The sequence below is a fragment of the Chrysemys picta genome, chromosome 1 (assembly GCF_011386835.1).
Source record: "Chrysemys picta bellii isolate R12L10 chromosome 1, ASM1138683v2, whole genome shotgun sequence".
Lineage (NCBI taxonomy): Eukaryota > Metazoa > Chordata > Testudines > Emydidae > Chrysemys > Chrysemys picta.
The window spans coordinates 208519622-208536694 of NC_088791.1; the positions used below are offsets into that span (position 1 = coordinate 208519622).

Below are 17073 nucleotides of genomic sequence, written 5' to 3' on the forward strand. Positions count from 1 at the left end.
TTTTTTTGCCTTGTCGCCTTCATTTGGTATCCACCGTTCTTGCATCCTGGAATTCATTTCAAAAGAGCTATCTCAACCAATTTCAGTCTCTGCCTCCATCCAACTCCTTCAATCCTATCCCATTTCAGGGACCACTCTTACAAGAACCAGGTACAAAATGAGGTGAAAACTCTGCTGCATCTGGATTAGATAGAGATTGTGGCCCCAAATTCTGGGGCAGAGTATTTTCTTCTCTGTAACTCCTAATTCCAAAGAGAAAAGGAGGTTGATGTCCTATTCTGATCTCAGGTGACTCAACAAGTTGATTTGTCACCTCAGGTTCCAGTTGAGTATTTTCACTTCCATAACCCCATCCATAGAATCCCCTAGACTGGTTCACTACTCTCGACTTGCAAGACATGTTTTCCCTGTGACAGGGTGTATAAAGTCCACAGGAGGACTGAAGTGGCTAAAGAACAACTTTCAGCCCAGATGATTCCACCCAGCCACACCTGTAGAAAATGCTCCAGATGGAGGTGGAGTTTAAAAGGAAGCCAGACAGCTCAGAAGGGCTGACATGGCCAAGAAGAAGGCTATCCTCTGGGAGCTCCTGAGAAGGGATGCTGCAGCAGCTCCTCTGGGAAAAGAGAAGCCTATCTGCTGAGCTCAGAAAGACTAAAGAAAATACCTTTTCTTCAGTAACTCTGCTGCAGACTGCAAAGCTTAGACTATAGAGTGGGTGGTAGGAAGTGGCCCAAGGAGGGCAGCCTAAGTGCCTTGCCTTTGGTAATCCTCACAGGGCCCTAGTCAGAGCACAATGGAAGTGGGAGGGCCCAGGCTCCCATACCAACCCGCTTCTGCATTTAAGAGGAACCGACCCCCTGAAACACTAGAATACTCTTCCATCCAGTGCCAACAATCACAATTTGGTGGAGAATGTGGGCAGTCACCGAGGAGGAGGAGAAACAACAACCACCATGGGAAATTGTTGAAGTGGCTGATGGACATCCAGCAACAAAAGGTGGCCCAGCAGCAGCAGAACCAGATGTTCCAGCAAATAGCTGCCCAACTACAACAGCAAGCAGCACAGCAACAGCAGCTCATTTGGGAGTTGGCGACACAACAGCAGGAACAGCAACAATGCCTGGTTAAACAGGCGGCAGCCATTTTACCACCCCAAGAAGCAAATGCAAACATGATGGCTGGGATCCCGAGCCCTATCAATGTTATGTAACTCTCAGTGAAACTCACGAAAATGGAGTGTGGGGATGACCCCAAAGCTTTCCTGGTTACTTTCAAGAGGGCCACCACAGCAGCTTGTTAGCCCAGTGCTCAGATGGCCATCTTATTGGTGCCATATCTTACTGGACCTACACAAGCTGCATACAAGAACCTTGATACCACAGAAGCCCAAGATTATGCCAAGGTGAAGTATCATGGCAGAAACCCACCAGTAACACTTCTGTTGGGAAAGATGGGGGCCCAACCTCATGCAGTGGCCTGGAGCCTTAAGGAACACTGTTGGTGGTGGCGCCAGCCTGATAAATAGACAGGGGAGCAGGTGACCAAATAAGTGGTGCTGGAACAGTTTATGCAGGTTCTCCCAGTTGGGAGAGCAAAAGTTGGCGCTACAACCTTTGCCTGAGATGTTGCTGAGGCAATCTGGTTGACAGAAAATTATTTGACAGCCACAGGCCCAATGGCAGGGACACCCAAGACAAAAGATGCTTGCCCTAGAGGAGCAGTCACTGCAGACATCCAGGCCCACTGAGGGGGGCAAGCATGAGGGATTGAATGCCAAGCCTGCCCACCCGGAAGCTTGGTTCCAAGGAGATGAAAGGGCAGAAGGGGAGACCGTTCTCCAGGAAAGACTCCCCACAAGTGCCCCGCCTCCCCCAGAAGGGGTAGGGGGACACCCCCTCAACTGGGACTTGTCTTTTGTGCTGGAAATGGGGTCATTTCTGCCAAAATAGCCCCTTCATGGATTGTTCCTACAAGTGGGCATAGGAGGCGGACACCTAGACTACAAAAAAAAGGCCTGGCCAAGACGTTACTCTATGTGTGGATCAAGGGGGGAGAAGTGTCAGCCCTAATAGAGTTGGGGAGCAACCAAATACTCCAAATATTCTGGGGGGGGGAGGACAAAGAGAGCCTTCGGGGTCCTTTTGGATCCTGCCTATTGGCGCTTCGGCCACAATGTATGGTAGTCCTGGACCTTGACCCCCGGCCAGCAAAATCTGAGGGTTACCTTTTCCAGGGTTTTCTCTTGCCCTAATGTTCTCTACAGAGCTCTGCATATGCCATCTGTAAGACTCTCCAGTGGAATTTCTTTGGGACTGGAAATGGTACTCGTATTTCCCTGGTTTGGGAATCTTTTGCCACCTAGTATAGTTTTCTCTTCCCTGAGTTCAAAGCGGGGCCAAGACTTCACCAATTGCAGGTCTACCATTTACTATTTATGTTGGTGAGTTGCTTTTATGCCTTGCACAATGTCAGGTCATCTCTTTGTTCGCTTATAAAATCTATGTCTGCCATTAGTAGGTCCAAAACAGGATAAGGTGAGGTCTTCTGTTCCCCTGGTTCTCAGCGCCAGGCAGCGAGGCTCCAGCTGTCAGCACTGCTGGGGCTCACACATTGCCCCCCCCCCTCCCCACACACACACATATGGGAGGGATAGGGTGACATCGTTCCTGTCGGACGGTCCCTTCATCCTCAGCCTCCGTCGCTCTGACCTCTGCTAGCTTTCTGTACGTTTGTGGCTTGAGGGTCCCTCCTTGAGGGCTATTCCCCTTCATGGGTTCGTTGCTTCACGATTTTATGACCGCCCCCAAAAATTCTTAGTCCTGGCCCAAAATCACTAGGTATGCCAATGTGGGGTATATTGCGACTATATTATGTCAGGTTTAGAAGATTCCACTAGATTTACAGATTTTTATACTTTCTCTAAATTTGAATGTTCCTCTTATTTAAATCACAAGAGCTTCTCTGTTTCTTTACAGACACCCACACTTGAAGTTCACTGTTCTATGTTAGGATTATAAAACAAAAGCCAAAGAAGCAATGGCTGATTTTTCACAGTAGACATACTAAGTCAAGAAGGCGTTTCACTGTTTTCTAAGACTCTATGCCCAGGACTTAATAATGTTTCCTGGATTTTTATTACATTTTATTTCCCCTGTTTCATTTGAGGATTAATAAATGTAGTCAAGGTACAAGACAGTGTCCTAGTGGATTTTAGGATTTCTTTTTTTATAGAAAGAAGGAATTGCATAAAGTCACTGAGATTATCATCTGCCTAAGTATACAGTGCTATCATAACCCAGAATTTTTGGGATTTAAATTAAATCTTTCTATCATAAAAAAACACATTAGAGCAATATTAACAATTTAGCTTCACTAGCCTCATTTCCCCCAACCCCATCCGCAATCAAGAATATGTTAAAAATAAATAAACACAGAGAGAAAGAGAGAGAAACAGTTAACTATATCCCAAAAATGTGTCAAGGTACAGATCTTTCCACCAATAAACTTCTTGTAAAGCCCAGAACTTCACAATAAAGTTGACCTGTGTTATGTTGACTTACAACCACCCCAATAATTACTGTGTTTTGTCTTGTCCACACTACCCTCCTTCTCTCTGTGGTGCGTGTCCTCACCACAAGCGTTTTCACTAACTTAAGAGGGGCAGAGTGTGTGTGTTTGAGGGATGGGGGGCAAGAGCTCAGGCTCTGAGCTCCAGCTGGGAGCTCAATCAGCTCTGCGCTCCCTGCAGAGCTCCCAGCTGGAGCCCAGTTGCAGCCCAGCTGCCGCCCGGGCTCCCCACAGTAGGGTGCTACAAGTGGAGCAGGGAGCTGAAAGCTCTGGTGGCAGTCAGGAGCTCCATGTGGAGCAGGGAGCTGAGAGCCCGGGCGGTAGCTGGACTCGTGCTGGGAGCTCTGCAGGGAGCTCACAGCCCAGGTTCTCAGTGCCAGGCAGCGAGGCTCCAGCTGTCAGCACTGCTGGGGCTCACACATTGCCCCCCCCCCCCTCCTCCCACACACACACACACACACACATATGGTTGTTTCAAACCGGGAACCTACCAGCAGTGAAATTGACATTCTTGTCAATTTCATGACTCCAGCTGTCAGCCACCCTGGCAGCCAAGACCTGATGAAAGTAACACACATTGTCTATACACTGCCTTGCCCAAACGATGTCAAACTAAGCCTTACGCCTCTCGTCGAGCTGGATTTACTAGATCAGCTTAGCGGGCAAGTTACAGCAGTGGTAGGCATAGATGCTAACTCTGTGGGTGCTCTGGGGCTGGAGCATCCACAGAAAAAAAATAGTGGGTGCTCAGCACCCACCAGCCACCCACCGATCAGCTGTTCAGCAGGCCCCGCTGATCAATTCCTTCCTGTCCCCACAGCGCCTCCCGCCCACCGCCAATCAGTTTCAGCGGTGGGCAGGAGGTGCTGGGAGGGAGAGGGAGAAGCAGGGGCAGGGCCTTTGGGGAGAGGGCAAAGCGGGAGCAGGAAAAGGCAGGGTGAGGGTGGGGCCTTGGGGGAAGGGGAAGAGTGGGGGGCAGGGCCTCAGGGCAGAGCAGGCATGGAGCACCCCGAGGGAAAGCTGAAAGTCCGCGCCTGTGGCGGTAGGAACACTGTAGTTTGCATGCTTACATTGTTAGGTAGACGTAAGGCATGTAATGTCAACTTAGCTTTCTAGTGTAGACATGCCCTCATGAGTATCTGTCAAGACAGACAAGGTGAGTGAGGTAATATCTTTTGTTGGACCAATTTCTATTGGTGAAAAAGACAAGCTTTTCAGCTACACAGAGCTCCTCTTCTTCAGAATTTAACTCTGCATATCAGCAGTTCAGAAACAATAGGCATCAATCCTCCTTTTCTCTGTCCTTCCTTAAGTAGCACAAAGTGTGCTTGTTTAAACCCATCCTTATCTTCTGATATGCAAAGAACACAGAGTGACTGAATTCATAGCTATTGGAAGTACAGTAGATCAGATCTTCCTGTTTATTGATTTGTAAAGAACAGCCTCATAGTGGTTTGGCAGCTCTGAGTCAGAGAAAAGAAAGAAGCTTTTCAGCAGATAGAAGGAGGAGTGCTGGGTAACATTAAAGAGGGTCTTGTAGTAGCCATTGTTCTTTGATGTGCAGTCAAATTGGATGTGACTGGAGTCAAGGTCAGGATGCTATGGAAATGCTGTGAATATGGTGGGGGATTAGAGAAGTGTTGTTTTATTAAGTATTGTATGTATGCATGCTTATTAAATACAGAAAATTACCCTCCTCTCTTCATGAAAACCATTACTGGTGGAGCAAATTTTTAACCCCCTGACTTTATTACTTTGCTGCTGCACTAAAAGCAGCTGCTTGAATGAGATTATCCTATTCTATTCCTTCCTTCGCTACTATTTTTTCCTCAGAATCTCAGCCAGGTTCAGCCATCTTTTTTCAAGAATTGTCTTAGCTCTTTGTTTATTGCATCTCGTTTGTTTTTCAGTTAATGACCCCAACCCTACTTTCTCACATTAATAACTATTTTAAATTGCCGCTACGTATCCTTCGTAATTTGCCTGTGTTTGAATACTGGGAAGCACAATTGTGTAATTAGTGTCTAAGCATTATGCTGCCTGTGCCCTCACATGCTTAGAAGAGGGATATTACTCTGACCTTAGAAGATTTTTCTGCTGGTGATATATTTTAAATGAATAATAATGTATAGAAGGTAAGCTTAAATGTAAATGTTTTAACTCAGTCAGTGGAATGGGTGAGAACTACCTGACCTCCCCCTCCATCTCTTCTGTTACTGATCTGAAAATAGAAAATGAAATAATTTGAAACAGTGCAGCATAGTGAAATCCCCCAGCATCTGCAGCCATGTTCTTGCTATCATGTAAGGTGTTTTAATATTTGTTTGTGTTTTATCTATAGTGAAGCAGCTCAAGAAACTCTGGTGAGGAGATATTTTATTTTCCTTTAATAAAAACAGATCTTTTTGTTTTTCCTCTTCATTTTATATTGTGAACCTAGTATCTGGTTGACATTATGGATTTTGACGAAGATATCCCTGATGAAGCGGGAAGGGGGAGATCTGAATGCTGTTTCTTCCACTATAATATTAATTATTCCCTTTCAAAATAGCACATGAAATTGTAGAGTCATTTTAATGGCAGTATAATTTGACTTAATAATAGTGGTAATAGAAGCTACTGTTCATTTGCATGAGCATCAGAGACAGTAAAGGAAGTCCTTTTTCCCAGAAAGAATAAAATGTCATTTTAGAAAGTGGAGAGGTGAAACTAAGTGTGCTGAGAAAAGACAGAAAAAATAATTACCTATTTATTCCCTTATTATTCTATGTCTTGCAAATTAATTTGAGATTTCTAAAGAGATCTGCCTGGAAATAACAGTAGGGGAGGTCATGCCCCCAGGAGTTTAGTTGATATAATGTGTCTGAAATGGTATATTCTTTTTTTCTAACTTGCTAGTTTTATTGAATTTTCAAATAATATTGGCATTGATGTCTCATGATTTTTGTCTGGTTTTTTTTTCATGAACACACAAGCAACTGGTCCCTGTGTCTTCTGAGCCAGTATTGATTCATTAGCTCACAGAGCAATTCTGCTGAATGCTTTATATGCGATCTCGTCCAGACTTTTTAGGAAAATATTAAAGTAATTCCTTCATGGAATGAGAGATGCATTAAACTAGAAGAGATTAAAGGATTCTAACTGAACCCACAACTCTGTAATAAACCTCTTGAGGCACCTCCCCATCAAACCTGGTGGGAATATATATGGTTGGAACATGAAATAAAGCAGCTGTTCTCAAACTGTAGGTCAGGACACCAAAGTGGGTTGCAGTCCCATTTTAATGGGGTCCCCAGGGCTGGCGTTAGACTTGCTGGGGCCCGGGGCCAAAGCCTGAGCCCCACTGCCCGGGGCCAAAGCCAAAGCCCTCAGGCTTCAGCCCTGGGTGGCGGGACTAGGGTTACAAGCCCCCCACCTACGGCTGAGCCTTGGGCTTTGGCTTTGGTTCCCCCCCCCCTCTCCGGCAGCCGAGCTCCAGCGGGTTCAGGCTTTGGTCCCCACTGCTGGGGTCGTGTAGTAATTTTTGTTGTCAGAAGGAGGTTGCAGTACCATGAAGTTGGAGAACCCCTGAAATAAAATATTAAAGAATCCTTTAAAAAACAATCTGTGCAATACATCAGGAGTTGATGAATGGCCTGTATAGAGAGGGTGATTTACAGCTAATTCACTAGTGTAGTAGCACAAGGGGAGCCTTTGTTGTAGTCCCATTATGTGGGAGTGTAGGCATTTGTTGTTCTTTTGTGAGTGTGTTCGCACATTCACACACTTATCAAAGCTCCCAAAGCCTGAAGACCAGAAAAGCTAAAGGGGGTTACACAGGCCTTGGCTACACTGGCAATTCACAGCGCTGCACTTGCTGCGCTCAGGGGTGTGAAAAAACACCCCCCCCCCCCGAGTGCAGCGCTGTAAAGCGCCAGTGTAATCAGCACCTGCAGCGCTGCACGCTCACTCGCAGAGGTGGAGGACTTGCAGTGCTGCGAGAGAGCTCTCGCAGGGCTGGCGGTGCGACTACACTCGCGCTTCACAGCGCACGGCAGCGCTGTGAATCCACGAGTGTAGCCAAGGCCACAGTTACATCTTTACAAGCACTGCTGTTTGTGCATACCAGGGAGTTAGAACTAAATGATGGCCAACATCACTTTAAAGAAACAAGGTGGATGAGATCGTATTTTTTTATTTGACCAACTTCTGTTGGTGAAAGAGATCAGCTTTTGAGCTTACACAGAGCTCTTCTTCAGGTCTGTGTAGCTCGAAAGTTGGACTCTACCAACAGAAATTGATCCAATAAAAGATATTACCTCACCCACCTTGTCTCTCTAATATCCTGAGACCAACATGGGTACCACAACTCTGCAAACAACATCACCTGAAGTATGTTTGTTTGTTTGTGGGTTTGGGGTTTTGGTGGCGGTTTCGCGGGGCGATGGTGGCAGGGAGGGAGGCGGGATGCAGGGGTTGGTCTAAAAAAGAGATACTTGGTCTCATTTGGTTTTGCATTCGAGGTGAAAGCCATCAAATCAAAAATATGTCCAACTAAAAAAGAGACCAAACAAACAAACAAAGAGGGGGAAGGTAAGGGCTTGTTTACACTTAAAACACTGCAGCGGCACCACTGTAATGCTTCAGTGACAATGATACCTATGCTGACAGGAGCGGTTCTGCTATCAGTGTAGAGACTCTACCTCCCCAAGAGGTGGTAGCTAGGTCAACTGGAGAATCCTCCTGTTGACCTAGTGCTGTCTATGCAGGAGCCTGGGTCAGTTTAACTGTGGATTTTTCACACCCCTGAGCAATGTAATTATACTGACCTCATTTCCTAGTGTAGACGAGGCCTAAGTAACAGACCCAAGTCCTGCAAATCCTCATTTCTGGAACTGCTATAACAAGAGTTTGTAAGATTCAGCCCCAACAATGGATAAACTGTTCCCAGTAATCATGTGACATGGCTTTGCTTTTTTACTATATGTAATCTATTTCTCTGATAAACAACATAAATTCAATTCACTGTGTTGGGATTGGGTAATGGGGAGAGAGAGGAATAACTCCTTTTAATAAATCTCTTCAGATTCACTTATGTTTTAAAAGAAGGAATGAATGCTTTTAAGCACTATAATTTATTTTTGGATTGAACAGAAGCTGTCATATTTCATCTCTCTATAGTTTTACATGGTTACAGTGTTTTTAATTAAAATCACAGTATTTTAATGTCTGCTGCACTGCTGTTGCTCTTTAATTTTCTATCTTATGATTGAAAGAAAACAACTGTAACACAAAATTGTGGACAAAGTACATGATGAAAGAATCGGTCACATTGAAGAGAAAGGAATGTATAATACCATACTTCTGCTTATGGAAGATTTTGGTGTTTGTTTTAAAATCAGAATCAGGCAATAAAGGTGGGGCCTTTTTCTTTAGACCAAATTCTGATACCCGTACTTACACTGAGTAGCAGTTGACACCACAAGCAGTCTCTTCATTTCTGGTGGCATTACCTGTGGAGAAAGGTACTACTCAATATAAGGAGGGGCATCTGAATCTGACTTTTATCCATCTTGCTGATCATCAACCTTTTGCATAAGGAGCAAGAGCAAAGAAAGTTACTGCTCATCACACACCCAAACTATGCTATTGAAACCCATGAATTTTCATTTGGTTGTTTGATTAAACTGGTACTCCTAGGAGTTGGCTATCTGAAGCAAGAACAGATTAATTTCTCTTTGTCTGCTTAGCAATAAGGCTGTTACCTGTTGAACTGTATGACATTACTTTATGTATTCTTGCATTCAAAAACGGATGTTTTGAGTGAAATGAATACATTTGATTCAGAGAGAAAGTGTTGCTATTTTCATCACAGGCAAATGCACATTTCTGTGGCAAGGTTCAGCCCTGAGCAAGTACATTTAGCTAATATGCAAAAGAAATTATTTTTGTGTGCCAATGAGAAATTGTTCATATAATATTACTTAGCAGATGGGAAGCCTCTTGATGGACCCAAACTTCCTTCCATGAAAGTCAGTGGCAAATCCCTCATTGGCTTAAATTGGAACAGGCACAGGTGCAAGTATGTTGATTATAATTTTAAGTAGTTGTGGTTTGCTCACACATAGCTTTTACTGTGAGCATTAACTCTCTCATTTTATGATTGTTTTAGAGTTTGTAGAAGTCATGGAAAATAACAGTGCACCTTCATTACTCTATCACCAAAACTGTATGTACCATTTGGTATATGAGTATACATACAGTACACTGATACCTTGATAAACAGTACTGTGTGGGTTGGCAGGGATAACTGATGGGATAACTTTTAATTGCTCAATTGATTAGTCTTGGAGAGTAATCAAAGCTTCCCTATGTTTTATTCATCTTTACATTGACAAAATACACCTCTGTAGAGATAGCTATTTCCAGGCTAGCATCCAAGGCTACATATAGTTGTTCAGTTTACAAATCCACCGTGGAGTTTAGTGTGTGTCATTTTGCTGGGTTTACATATTAGACTAAAATTTCAGTTTAACCAAAACTCACCCAGTTCATAGAAATACATGATTTTTTCCAGTTTTATATAATTCTTAGAATTTTATGGCTTCTGTACTGGCAGTGGGCACAAATATCTCGAGGCTCCAAAATCTTTACCCAAAATCACATGCTCAGATTTGTCATTGTCATAGCATAAAAAATGTTGATGTCTACTGTATACCTTGCAGAGCCCTCATTCTCAATAGACTCTTAGGATTGTGTGAGTCAGATTGTGATTTTTATCATCTTTGTTTTTCATTGTCCTTTGTTAATTAAAACTTAAAATGGAATATTGTTTTGTGTATTGATAAGTAAATGCTAATAATGAGGAAAGACCTGGAATGCTTGCATCAAAGACAGGTAGAGCCTTAGGTTTCTATAAAGAACCCTCTCAAAACAAATGAGGGGTCTAAAGAGCAGACACACATTTTTTATTTTCTTCAGCATGGCTCATTTTTAAAAAAAACAATGTGTTATTGAGCTGAAAACCAATATTTGAAATTATGGAGGACTATGATTCATTGAAAGGTCATTGTAAGGTTAAAATAAATAATAATGTTATGCTAAAGGTGGTGTTAGCTTCCACAGGCATATCTTTGATCTGTAGGCAATCATAGACTTCTTGATGCTGGTGGGCATGATAGCCACCCTTCATTCCAGAAAAGTGTAAGAAGCAATTAAGCTCCTTTATAAAGTAAGACAGCTGAAATAATGGGAGCCACTGCCCAAAGCACAGAAGCTGAGTTTTGTGGGCAGAAAGCTTTCTCAGGGGGCTGATTGCAAACACAGGGTGCCTCTGTGTATCTGTGACTTGGAGGAGCAAGAGGCAGTCAGAAGAAGACATAGAAGGCATAAGAAAACTAAGGAGATAGCAAGAGAAGCACTTGCAATGTGACACTGTGAAAACCAAGACAGAGGATTTGGGGGCAGAGTGCTGACTGGAAAGAGACTTGCAACTGTGAAAAAAGAAATTACCTCCTGTTGTTTTAGCCCTAATGTGTTCAGGGAAACAGGACTTTGTACATTATTTGTAAATACCCGGGATTGCATCAAAGAAATACCTGGCTTCTCCTAATGGTAACAAGCCACAAGACCCCAAACATTGGCTAGCCACTCATGTCAAAAGGGTGAACATGTTACTGCCAACACCTACAAAAATTAAAACTGAAAACCTGAATTTCCTTTTTCATCATATATGGTGTTTGTTACCTATTTATATCTCTCTCTCAATTTGGACAACAAAACCGAACTTAATCTGTTCCCCTTTCTGTGTTTCCTGTACTAACATAGTGCTCCATTGTTTGGTTTGCAGACCTTGCAGGGAAATGTTTACATTCAGTTAATCTGCTTCCTATTAGTTATTTTGTTTAAAACATTTCTGAGAATTTACTGTTATTAGCTTTAGGCATTTTTGGTTTCTAAATGCTAAATTTAGACCTAAGCTACCTGACATTGTCCTTTGGATATATAGTACATAAGGTTGTTAGTGAATATCACTCATGTTGTTTGGAATTTTCTGTACAAGATTATCTTACTGACCTCCTGTCCTAGACACTCTGTTTTATACCGAGACACACAGATTTGGGGGTTTTAAAAATTAAACCACAATTCTACAATAGTTGTGTCTTCATGCAATACATCAGCCCAACAAGACACTAAAAAACATTTTCTTCAAAGGACAGTACCATACTGAGAAGAAAAGGTCAAGGGGATGGGAGTCAATTGAATTAGAGAACAAAGAATATGCTTGTACCCAAACACTAGTTGATTACCAGCATTGTGGCACTATACGTGTGCAGTTGGCATCTCCATACTAAATGAGATTACTTTCTTTTATATTTATTATTTTATGACTGTTTGCTCTCAAAAAGTTCATTCGGAGTCATTCAAATTCAGATAATAACAGCGGGGTTTGTTTCCCATTTTAATGTTTGCAAGAGAGAAAACAAAATCTTTTTTATTATTATTTTGGCTGGTGGCCGTTCAGATGATTTAACAGAAAGGGGTTTATCAGGCTGCTTATTGTGAGCCTGATCTAATGCCATTTAAATTAGGAGAAAAAACATTGTTGACCTCCCTGGTCTTTGGATTCAACCCGGTAAACTGCAATCAAACCCTTGGTTTATAAATTCTTGCATGAGTGTTCTTTTGTCCTATACAAAACAAAACTCTTTCTTTAATGAAATAGACACCTAACTTTAATTGCTACTTGTTACATGTTTGAGAGGAGAGTCATTTTTCTCTTGTTTTTCTCAGGTGGCCATTGATGAGCGCATCAGACAGTTGCATGAAGCCCACAGGGATTTTGGCCCTACATCTCAGCACTTCCTTTCCAGTAAGTCATTTTTAGTTTTTCTTGCATAACTTGTGCAGTGCTCGTTAGAAATTAAAACCTCAATTATGTAGCCAGCCCTGCCATTGGTGTCAACTAGGGTTGCTATCTGTTTCCATTTTAAACCCCATTGCAGATGTGTTTAGAACTCAACAGTAAAAAATTAATTGCTGGCTAAAACTTGGTATAGAAGTGTACTGATTTCAATAAACTCCAGTATAGATGGGAAAAGCCTACCAGTATCAGGTCCCCTTGCCTCTTTCTCTACCAGCGCAGGATTATTCTGTATTATACTTGTCCACTCTAGTTTGAAAGCTTCCAGTTGGGAGTTGTTGCTGATTAATTAAATAAAATAGAGTTTCTGATAACTATAATTATTTCAAATTTCTACTGAACCCCAAGCTCTTTGTACATTTTCAGTATATACTGACTTTGAATTCATATATACTTTTCTTACATGATCTATAAAAATGATCACATAGCTATAGTTTGCATATGTGTGCGCAGTCATAGAATCATAGAAGATTAGGGTTGGAAGAGACCTCAGGAGGTCATCTAGTCAAAGCAGGACCAATCCCAACTAAATCATCCCAGCCAGGGCTTTGTCAAGCCGGGCCTTAAAAACCTCTAAGGATGGAGATTCCACCACTTCCCTAGTTAACCCATTCCACCACTTCCCTAGGTAACCCATTCCAGTGCTTCATCACTCTCCTAGTGAAAGAGTTTTTCCTAATATCCAGCCTAGACCTCCCGCACTGCAACTTGAGACCATTGCTCCTTGTTCTGTCATCTGCCACCACTGAAAACAGCCAAGCTCCATCTTCTTTGGAACCCCCCTTCAGGGAGTTGAAGGCTGCTATCAAATTCCCCCTCACTCTTCTCTTCTGCAGATTAAATAAGCCCAGTTCCCTCAGCCTCTCCTCATAAGTCACGTGCCCCAGCCCCCAATCATTTTTGTTGCCCTCCACTGGACTCTCTCCAATTTGTCCACATCCTTTCTGTAGTTGGGGGCCCAAAACTGAACAGAATACTCCAGATGTGGCCTCACCAGTGCCAAATAGATGGGAATAATCACTTCCGTCAATCCGCTCGCAATGCCCCTACTAATACAGTCCAATATGCTAATACCTTCTTGTCAACAAGGGCACACTGTTGACTCATATCCAGCTTCCTGTTCACTGTAATGCCCAGGTCCTTTTCTGCAGAACTGCTGCTTAGCCAGTTGGTCCCCAGCCTGTAGCAGTGCATGGGATTCTTCCGTCCTAAATGCAGGACTCTGCACTTGTCCTTGCTGAACCTCATCAAATTTCTTTTGGCCCAATCCTCCAATTTGTCTAGGTCACTCTGGACCCTATCCCTACCTTCCTGCGTATCTACCTCCCCCCCAGCTTAATGTCATCCGCGAACTTGATGAGGATGCAATCCATCCTATCATCCAGATCATTAATGAAGATGTTGAACAAAACCGGCCCCAGGACTGACCCCTGGGGCACTCTGCTTGATACCAGCTGCCTACTAGACCTCGACCCATTGATCACTACCTGTTGAGCCAGACGATCTTGCCAGCTTTCTATCTACCTTATAGTCCATTCATCCAATCCATATTTTTTTAACTTGCTGGCAAGAATACAGTGGGAGACCATATCAAAAGCTTTGCTAAAGTCAAGATATGTCACGTCCACCACTTTCCCCATATCCAAGAGCCAGTTATCTCATTGTAGAAGGCAATCAGGTTGGTCAGGCATGACTTGCCCTTGGTGAATCCACATTGACTGTTCCTGATCACCTTCCTCTCCTCCAAGTGCTTCAAAATGGATTAGTTAAGGAGCTGCTCCATGATTTTTCCAGGGACTGAGGTGATGATGACCAGTCTGTAGTTCCCCAGATTCTCCTTCTTCCCTTTTTTAAAGATGGCCACTATATTGCCTTTTTCCAGTCATCCGGGACCTCCCCTGATCGCCACGAGTTTTCAAAGATAATGGCCAATGGCTCTGCAGTCACATCAGCCAACTCCCTCAGCACCCTGGGATGCATTGCATCCGGCCCTATGAACTTGTGCATGTCCAACTTTTCTAAATAGTCCTTAACCTGTTCTTTCACCACTGAGGGCTGCTCACCTCCTCCCCATACTGTGCTGCCCAGTGAAGCAGTCTGGGAGCTGACCTTGTCTGTGAAGACCAAGGCAAAAAAAGCATTGGGTACTTTTTCCACATCCTCTGTCACTAGGTTGCCTCCCCCATTCAGTAAGGGTCCCACACTTTCCCTGACTTTTTTCTTGTTGCTAACATACCTGTAGAAACCCTTCTTGTTACCCTTCACATACCTTGCAAGCTGCAACTCCAATTGTGCTTTGGCTTTCCTGATTACACCCATGCCTGCTCCAGCAATATCTTTATACTTCTCCCTAGTCATCTGTCCAAGTTTCCACTTCTTATAAGCTTCCTTTTTGTGTTTAATCTCACAGAAGATTTCTCTTTTAAGCCAAGCTGGTCACCTGCCATATGTGCTATTCTTTCTGCACATTGGGATAGTTTGTTCCTGCACCCTCAATTAGGCTTCTTTAAAATACAGTCAGCTCTCCTGGACTCCTTTCCCCCTCCTATTAGTCTCCCAGGTGATCCTGCCCATCAGTTCTCTGAAGGAGTCAAAGTCTGCTTTTCTGAAGTCCAGGGTCTGTATTCTGCTGCTCTCCTTTCTTCCTTTTATCAGGATCCTGAACTCGATCATTCCATGGTCAATGCTGCCCAGGTTGCCACCCTACCTTTTACTTCCCCTACCAATTCTTCCCTGTTTGTGAGCAGCAGGTCAAGAGGAGCAAGGCCCCTAGTTGGTTCCTCCAGTACTTGCACCAAGAAGTTGTCCCCAACACTCTCCAAAAACTTCCTAGATTGTAATATATATAATCAAGTAGTATTAACAAGACAAAACCATCCTGCTAATTATTGAGACCAAGGCTTGTATCACAAATCTACAACACTATATTAAGGATGAAACCTATTACAATAAAACCCTGCTTTCAGCTTGCAAATGTTTTGTCTGGGGGGAAAAATCACAAATTTTGCAAGACTGAAATTTAACATCTTCAGCAGCCAATATATTTATCTATTGCTTTACAAAGACAAAAAATTAATTAACCCTACTGTCCCTCTGAGAATATACCCATTGCACTACCTGGTATTAGGAATAAATGCACAGATGAGTAGGTTGATGTCCTTGTTAGGTTCTTTGTGGTAGCTGCTTACATTTCTGTTTCTTGAAGAGGATGAAATTAATACATGCTAATTCTGAAAAGTTGGTTCAGTAAAACATGGGATAGTCTTGTTATGGAGAAACTTAGAAGCCCAACAAAAATATAGAATGTTTGGCTGTCTGGTTACCATTAATTTTGCTGAATGCAATAAAGATACTACTGAACTAGTGAGCCATCCCTGTTGTTGAGATAATCCATACATTTGTCCTCAGCTCAACTCTGGTTATTGTCTGTGAATCAATATTAGTTAACCATTGGAACAACTTACCAAGGGCTTTGGTGGATTCTCCATCACTGGAAATCTCTTAAATCCAGATTGGCTGTTTTTCTTAAAGGTATGTTCTAGCTCAAATTCAAACAGGATTAATTCAGGGAAGTTCAGTGGCCTGTGTTATGCAGGAATATCCCTTCTCCCCTCATCCCCCACTGCTTGTTTTTCTTGTGATTTATATGTTTTAAATCAGAGAGTCATAGAGCTTAATGCCAGAAGGGACCACCAGATCATCTAGTCTGACCTCCTATGTATCACAGGCTACCAACCCCATCCAGAACCCACACACTGAACCCAACAGGTCAACTTCAAAAGACAAATGTGAGAATTCCCAGTTGGCAAGTATTTCCGAGCCATTTAGTGTTAGTTTGGATGGAACTTGGCTCCTTGTAGGAATGATACAGGATGGGCCTCTTCCATGGATAAAGGTTTAAAGATACCGATTAGGTCTTCAGATTAGATCTTTTTTTATCAGAAGACAATGACTTCAGCTAAATTCGTTGGCTCCTACTGAGTAAAACTCATATGGCCAAAGTAAAATGGTGGCCACTTTTCCCATGGCAGCTATAGTGTGGAAACTCACAAGGGGCAAGTTGAGCCCATAAGAAAAATATTTACAGTTATGGGCCTTGCATAATTCATCTACTTAGCCGTCTTGGGGCGGGGTCAAAAAACCTCAATTTAGCTGAAGAACAGCTGTTATTTAAACTTTTTTTTCAACTCTGTAACAAACCATTATTGTCTGGCTTTGCCAGCAATGCAACTCCCCCGCCCCCCAACTCCTATAACTTTATCAAGGATGTTTTGAAGTGCACTGAAAGACAACTTGAAACAGCTTCAAAGCATCAAGGCAAGAGATTGAAATGAAGCTGCTTGGAAGCCACGTCTTTGGCCTATTGTACTGCGATTAAATGAAAGTAAATAGAAGAACTTTATTTAAGAGATTATATCAATGGAATAAAGCACAGTCACAGGATAATGGTCTCCTGCTGCTTGATACATTCTAAGGGGAAACCAACCAAGGCATTTATCAAAAATAGATGTTGAGAGACAGATTTCATTTTCAAAGAAGTAGACAGTCTGTGCCGATGTTGTGTTTAAATGATTTTATTTCTGCTGTACCGTATGATTAGT

General features: G+C 42.9%; 1 protein-coding gene across 32 annotated transcripts in view; it reads left to right on the forward strand.

Annotated features, from left to right (window-relative positions):
• The window catches only part of DMD (dystrophin), a 2010563-nt gene that overhangs the window by 1815635 nt on the left and 177855 nt on the right, over window positions 1-17073 (forward strand). For all 32 annotated transcript variants that reach the window (XM_065590838.1, XM_065590858.1, XM_065590878.1 and 29 more), the window contains one exon: window positions 12343-12421. In XM_065590838.1, the coding sequence (XP_065446910.1) occupies window positions 12343-12421 (79 nt within the window). The remainder of the gene's footprint in view (window positions 1-12342; window positions 12422-17073) is intronic.